Raw genomic sequence first — 7,881 nt, 5'->3', positions numbered from 1 at the left:
ACTTAAATATTTAAAGAATAACAGTGTGTCGCATATTTCTTGGCGTGGCCAGAAACGCAGTCAGAATCATTTTTAAAGACGTCATATTTAAACAATGTTTCGCTGAAAGTGATACATTTCATTAGATCTCAGTTCCTCCCCGAACTGCATTCGAAACAATATTTACCTTTAAATTACAAGAACATCATAAAACATTCTGTACAAAAGTAGTTTAATGACAATCTAAAAAAAGAGGTAAATATTTTTGGTGGAGTGTTACCCATCACTTTCCATCAGCTGTTTCAAATATGCGTCAATGGGACAGTTCCGTTTACTCCGGCAGTTGTGCTCTGATAGTGCTGCGGTAAGGCATGCAGTCTGCTCTGCACAGACGGATCCCCGGACTCCCCGGTCGGTAAATACATGCTTATCATCTCTCTCAAGTCTCCGGGGCAGGGGCCTCGGGAGTGTGTGGTAACCGGGGGGCTTATATTGGGTTCGGACTTCACGAGCGAGCTCAGCGTGCCGATGGCCGCAGAAGTGGCGACGCTGGAGTTTTGATGCTGCGTGTATGATATCCCACCGTAGCCGGACGGAGAAGCGCTCATGTAGCTCTGGGAGTTCGAGATGGGGCTGTACTGGAGAGCAGTCATATCGTAGCGGTGCATGGGCTGAGGGTTGTGCGGGTGATGGTGATGAGCGTGGTGATGGTGAGACCCACTGCCTGGGTGCTGGCTGTAGGCGAGCTGAGCCTCCTGCATCATCGCAGCCGCTGCTGCCGCGGCGGCCACCTGGCCGGAGTAAGTGCCGTTCGCCCAGCCGTTCATGTGTGCGTAGCCAGCGCTGGCCGAGCCTCCGTGACCCCCAGGACTCTCCAACCTCTGGCCGACCCCCGCAGGACTCATTCCGACCCCGCCACCTGCACCGCCGAGCAAGCCGCCAGCCAACGAGTACTTGTCCTTTTTAAGCAGGGTCTTGGTTTTGCGCCTCGGTCTGTATTTGTAATCCGGATGCTCTTTCATGTGCATGGCTCGCAACCGCTTCGCCTCATCAATAAAGGGCCGCTTTTCAGCCTCTGACATCACTTTCCACTCAGCACCGAGTCTTTTGCTAATTTCAGAGTTGTGCATTTTGGGGTTCTCCTGAGCCATTTTTCGGCGCTGGCCCCGGGACCACACCATAAAAGCGTTCATGGGTCTTTTTACGCGGTCTTGGTTGGCTTTGCTCCCCGAATTTGGACCCGTTTGCCCCGGATTCGTGTTGGTTTGGGGTCCAGGGGAATGAAGGTCCGTCTCCATCATCATGCTATACATTCAAGTGGCTTAAAAGTTTTCAGCTAGCAGAGAAAAAGCATGAACTTTCGGCGCTCTGTAGTCCGCTTGAAGCAGGTGCTTCACGAGCCAGTGGAGCTCCGGTCAAATGTGGAATTCAGCTTATTCCCAACCGTTTGCTGTTAGTTTCAGGGTCTCTTTTTGCTCCTGTTGCCTGGTTAGTGTGGTCTCCGACTGCCGTTTCACATCCACATTGATTGAACGTGCATTTGAGTTACTTTTCCTAGTGGAGTTGAAGAGTTAGTTAAAGCGGCGGCCATATGATGCGTTTTGACAGCGATTAAAATGAGCGAGCGGCCAATGGCGTTCCAGCGAGGTGCGATTTGCATGGAGTTCGGTGGAGTGACGTAGACAGCGAGGAAAGAACTAGTAGGCGGGGTGCACGAAGGGTCAGCACCGCCCCCTCTAAAGTAGAGTAAATACTGAGGTAGCAGTTTGAGCCTCTTCAATGGTTGCAATAAATGAACAAGAGGACAAATGGTAGATTTTATCCATTTAGATGACATTACAAGATACGATCTAATTCTTTATAATAACTGTAATAGCTATGCTCCCTCGTGAGGTTTTGCCAAATCTTTGAGTAAAAAACGTCTAGGGTATCCAACCACTTGTCAGGTATATCTGTGATAATAAAACTGTTAAAGGGAAGAAAATAGTTTGAAATGAATTTATCACTTTGTTGTCTAAAATATAGGTTTAAAAACGTCAAGTGAGACCCTCATTTCACTTTGGCAAAAAAGATGTGGGCTAATGGAATGCAAGGATAATCCACACAGAATTTACTTCATAATTAGTTGTTATTTGACTGAAACAACAAAACAATATAATATTTGAAGAGTTAAACAACGATGATTTTAAATAGAGGTTCTTAAATCGAGGATACTGCCGTCTGGTGGTGCACTGCTGAGATTTTGTTGCGCGTAAAATTGATATGGAAAACTCAGAAATTATAAAGTTATCTAAAAAAAAAAAAAGGCAATATATAGTGAAGGCAATGCAAACATTTAGGCGTTGTCTAGGTAAATAATATTTGCAGTCTGGTTTCCATTTAATGCAAGGATAATTGTACAAAATGTGATCCAATCGCACGACCGATCGAGAAAAATGTTGATGAAAGACAAATATAGGCCTACCTGCACTGGACAGCAAAAGTATTATTTCGCCATCAAGTTTGAAAACGCACAAGACATATCATTTAAATATAGTATATTCTTTAAAGATGTTAGTAGTCTATATTTTTGCTATGTGACCCACACAGCTAGGCTATGCCAAGAACGAAAAACATGTTATGACAGGGCTTTTCATTGCCCAAAAAAACTAAAGTTTAGCTATGGTTTTTCATTTATATAGTGACAGTCTACAGCCTCTCATTTTATGTTGATAAAATAATTAGTTTCGTCATCTTTTTCCCCTATGATTTTGCTTAAGAAATAGAAAAATGCAATCATTTTATTAAACCATTATACTACACATTAATAAATATGAAGGTTTCACAAATTAAACTTTTTTTATTAATAATATTGGTTTTGTTTCAAATATGCCAAAATCAAAGCACGCACCACCAGCATGAACAATAATAGGACTATTACCAATAATTATATAATATATTTGATTGTATTTAAAACATGAATATCTGCCATACAATCTTTCCTAAAAAGTCCATTTGTATTTATATATTTTGTGGAAAGATTAGGCAGTTAAATATCACATTTATTATTTCATTTTATTTAATACATTTAATTGTCCTTCGGATTTGAGGGCTAAACCACATTGTGACCCTCCTGAAACAACATACACTGTCAGTTCTCATTTTGCTTCAGTGTCGCGCTCTTCACAGTGTCTTTGTTTTGTGCGCGCTGGGGGCAATAGGGCACTGTCAGCGCACGTGCGAGAGCTGGGGTTACAGCAGTTGTCCAAAACACACACAATCATTAAATTGGTAATTAAAACAACGAAAGACTTAAAAGTAAAATGAAGTGACAGTTTAACACTTCCCAAAAGTGTGTCAAAACATTTTGTGGCAGAAGGGGATGGGGATGGAACGAGGGGACTGAAATATGTATGATGCCAAAATATAGCGAAATGGGAATTGATTCTTAAAATCAACCAGTTTAATAATGTTTAAAAAAAATAATAATAATTGTAGCCCGTGCCTTCTCTTGACTATGAGCTTTCAATGCATGTTGAGCTGAAAGTAGTATTTCACAGCAGAATTAAAGCGTCCTAAACGTGTTTGTTGTTGCAGACTTGTTTAACCTAATTTGGTTGTTTAAGTCCTTTGTGTGGCTCTTCTTGTGAACAGGTTGACCTAACAAGGGTTGTGGTAAGACGGTGGCTTAGACGCTTTCAAACGCTATCCCGTTAAACAGATGATGGTGCCAATCTGTTGATCAATCTAAAAGTTAATTTCGTACAATAGTCACAAGACCAAAGTTATTTTTTAAACAGGGATAAAAGACAAGACGTTCAATCAGCATTTATACGCTGGCTTACATGTTTCAATATAAATATTAAATTAATTGAATATAATTAGCCTACTAAATGTAAACTTTTACATTTAAAGATTATTTAAATGTAAATTCACGGGCAACAGAGATGGCTTTGCCATTGCAGGTTGTCTTTTAAAGCTGTAAAAAGAAAAAAAAAGACAAGAATAAGAAACAAACTGTCTGACTTCCCACAAGAATTGTTCCCGCTTAATGCTGTAAACACGAACGCGTGTTACAGTCTTTTGACAAATGTTTCAAAATCTTCCGATAAAATGCGACTTTGCCGACACTGGACCGATCGGTAGTCTGAAAGAAGTCTCCGGTCTGTTCACAAGGGGAAAAATCGCGTTAATATCACTTATCCGACACACAGTAGCCTATATCATGCGATCATGTAGCTCATTATAACTGGCGACAATCACAGCTTTCCGTTTACAGGCTCTATGGCGCAGTTCGTGCTTAGCCTACCGAACTTCGTTTCTGCTAAATAATCAGTCAGCCAAACGACACCATTGTCTAAAAATATCACGTTTCTAGATGAGAACATTCATTTGCAATCAATTAATAAATCCAGATGTAAGCGTTTTGCCAGAAAATAGCTAATACATATCAATCTAAATTTTGTTTTAAAGCTATATAAACTTACGTTCCACTGTCCCTCATTTGCAGTGATGTAAAATCGTCCTTACCGGTGCTATCGCTGTCCTAACCCAGCCAAAGCCACTCGCCAGACCGTCATCCTTGCTAAAAACCTACACTTAGTGTGCCAAGGCCAGCCATACCCAGCTCCCAGTCCCACCACTCACTACACACTGAGGAGAGAGACAAGAAAATGAAATTTATTATAGACTCTAAAGACAATTTCAAGTTATTGTTTCTCCCGGCGAAAGGGTTCCTTCTTACATAATAAAGCCCCTTTTGTGTGACGCGGAACAATACAAAACAAGTATTCTAATAAATAGCCACTTTTTTGTTCCCTCTCGAGGATGAATGGAATTGAGCAGTTGGGTTTGAAAGCAGCTGCTCGCGCATTCAGGAGAAGGGGGCGGAGCCCTGGCGCGAGGCGTCTCTCCTCCTTGGAAACGAACTTGAAGAACGGACCCGGCGGCAGCATCACCGAAAAAACGGTCTGCAGCCTTCGCGCCGACATCACCACAAAAGTCTGCCCCGTCGCCCCTGCTGCGTGACTCTGAAGAGCATTACGCTTAATAATTTTAATTAACATGGTCATTCTCACTCTTCCCAAACTTACGCATATCCTCAAATCCTGAGGAATCGCATTAGAGAGCACTTTAGCTACTTATTGCTGTCACTGAAAAAAAAAAAGCTCACTTCATGCACAAAAATCATATCTACAGTCTTATACTGTTGGCTATAAGGAATAACTTTAGAGTTTGTACCAAAATATTTACAATACTTGAACATTTTAAGTTTACTTGCAATAAGCTTAATGGTTGGCGTTAACTTAAATTCATATTATTTAATGTATATTTTCACTATTTTACCAAACATAGCTTGAAATCAAACCGCATTTAGCAAACAACATTTAGCCCTGTTGATGACCGTAGTGGAATAATAGCCTACATACAAATATAAAAATGATTATTCTACCAAACAGTTGTTCTACCTTCACGTCAAAAAAACATATTCAATAACTCTGATATAAGTCACAAACACGTTTCTTACAGCCTGCTGATGCCACTGAAGGTTTTGGGCAGCAGCAGCTTGCCGCCACATGGTTCTGACAGGCTTTGGAAAACTGTTGCGTCGTCGTTCAGAAGAACTCACATCATTGCCATCTGATTGAAAACATTTACATTACCTTCGGTCTCGCAATGACCTGTTCTCTATCAAAACTCTGGGCATCTTTTCAGTCATTCTCCGACCATCAAAACTTTTCAATGGCCGTTCAGGTAGGATAAAGTATGAGGGAAGAGTAAGGCTAACACGTAACATGTATGTGGATGCTGCATGTGCAAGATAACATTTCAATTGCTATTCCACAAACTCACTTAACCTGAAAACATCGACTCGCTCCAAAAACATGAAGTCGTGGGGGTCTTGTCATCAGCTGCAAATATGTAATAGCATTTTTTCCCGTCAGCTCCAAGTTAAACGCCATAATGACTTCTTTAGGGGTATTATCAATGATTGACGGGAATATTCTCCAGACAGTCTAGACTTCATCAGATGCCTCATGATACCCAATGAAAAGAAAGCCTGTCACTTGTTAATACCTAAAGGCAACCACTGCAGAAATCTCTAGCACAGTCAAACCATCACACTCAGGCACTGAGAGTCAGTTTGATTCTGCACACTCGATCCAATTCATCTGTCCCTCCCTCATACATATTAAACATGGGAAGAAGTTCAACATGTAGACAGAAACTATGTGTATTTACACCGATTTAACCAAACAAACAAAACAAAAGAGAATGAATATATTGAATGGCGTTACGCTCTAGACTATAATGAACAGTGTTATGAAAAGTAATTACATGGCAACAGGCAGCGATTAGGTTTATCCATGTCTAACTGCCCTTAATTTTATGCCGCTATCCGGTGCCATAGTGTGTGCAGTGTCTTCGCAGAATCATTAGCCCCAAACAGAGACTTGTTGAGCCCCATCAACAGCACGACTCTGAGCTCCATCACTGCACAGTTCATTAATCTCTCACCATGGCTTTTCTGGCTGCCAGTGGTTAAACACCCCTCTCTGAGTATAGCTCTCCTTCACCAGGATACCGCTGTGTTAATTTCCTCTCTCTATTAGCACAGCGCAGTTAATCAGGTTTTCTCTCCCCAGTGGTGGTATGAGCGGGAGAGCCGCGAGCAGGTGTCAAGCCTGTCTGTGTTGCTTACGGCGGCAATCTGTCTCCCAACTTCACCACTGCAGGATAATGGAGGACTCATATGCAGCTGATTCTGCCACAGCTATTGTGTCCAATCTGTTGCATTAAACACTTGGCACACGTAATTACAAATAATCCTGCCTTTTTTCCCTCTGCCACAGCTCTTCCCAGGCTCTCTCGCTCTCCTGTGTAAACAAATACTGTAACCCTTTACTAGCAGGCCTCATTAGTATTTGTCGATATCGCTCTGCTGGGTGGAATTATTTGCTTGTTTTAGGCAATTACGCTCTCATTACGAGGATTAGTTTGAGTGAAGTCATGTATGTTTGCCGATCATTTAGTTTAATCAAATAGTAACTCAATTCATCAAGTTTGATTAGTATTAAATGAACTCCTAGGGCAAGCTCGAGCTTCTTGAATTGTTTTACAATGTTACGCTGAAGCCATTAGTTTACTGAAATAATTTTTTTTTTTTATAAAAATGATTTTAATGACAACATTTTTTAACTTATCAAATGTCTGGGTGTCAAAAAGAAGTTTGATGGTACAACTTCCACGGCCTGTTTACAGATTCATATGGTAGTGCCGAGAAAAGCACCCTGTTGATTTATGCATCATTAGCATAAATGCAAAATATACTGAAAGGCGGAACACATTTCGGCATAACCCTTTGTACTGAGATGAAACAGCAGTCACAACACGGCTTTGAAGGCTCCTCATATCTCTGTCCAGAGCTGTCTGCTGCCTCGTATGTTTTAAGACACAAAAAAAAGAGAGCGAGAGATGAGGCCATGAGACCAAAAGGGAAGAAAAATCGTGGGGTCAAATCTAAAAGCGTGTTGGGGCTTTTAAGTCCAAAGAGTTCCTCCTTTCCTCTCCAAGCCTGCCATCAAATGCGTCAACTTCACCAGACTTGGTTGTGCTAACTTACCAAATCTCTCAAATTCAAGACAAAATGTGGCAGAGAGGATTTGTCCCAAATGAAAAAAAGGCATTTCTCTGACACAGTTTGGAGTTTGTTTCAATATTAAACATTTTTAAATGCACCACAGTAAATGGTCAGTGCAAATGTTGTACATGTAAAATTACAACAACTGGGTACTCTAAAAAAAAAAAAAAAAAAGGTTCTATATGGCACTAAAAGTGGTTCTTATAGCACCTATCTTGGTGCTTCAGTGGTTCTTCAGCGGTTCTTTGGCTGAGGTGCTATATAGCACCGCTACCATATAC

The 7,881-nt window shown here is 41.2% G+C and overlaps 1 protein-coding gene across 1 annotated transcript; it reads right to left on the bottom strand.

The window, feature by feature from the left end:
- Positions 1–281: 281 nt before the first annotated feature.
- On the bottom strand, positions 282–1,292 carry sox1a (SRY-box transcription factor 1a; the record flags this gene model as incomplete). Its single annotated transcript, XM_079822293.1, has 1 exon — positions 282–1,292. The coding sequence occupies one exon, from the start codon at positions 1,290–1,292 to the stop codon at positions 282–284; it is 1,011 nt and encodes a 336-aa protein (XP_079678419.1).
- Positions 1,293–7,881: the final 6,589 nt, after the last annotated feature.

This window comes from Gobio gobio (assembly GCF_949357685.1).
Source record: "Gobio gobio genome assembly, chromosome: 7".
Lineage (NCBI taxonomy): Eukaryota > Metazoa > Chordata > Actinopteri > Cypriniformes > Gobionidae > Gobio > Gobio gobio.
This window is presented reverse-complemented; position numbering and strand designations above follow the sequence as displayed.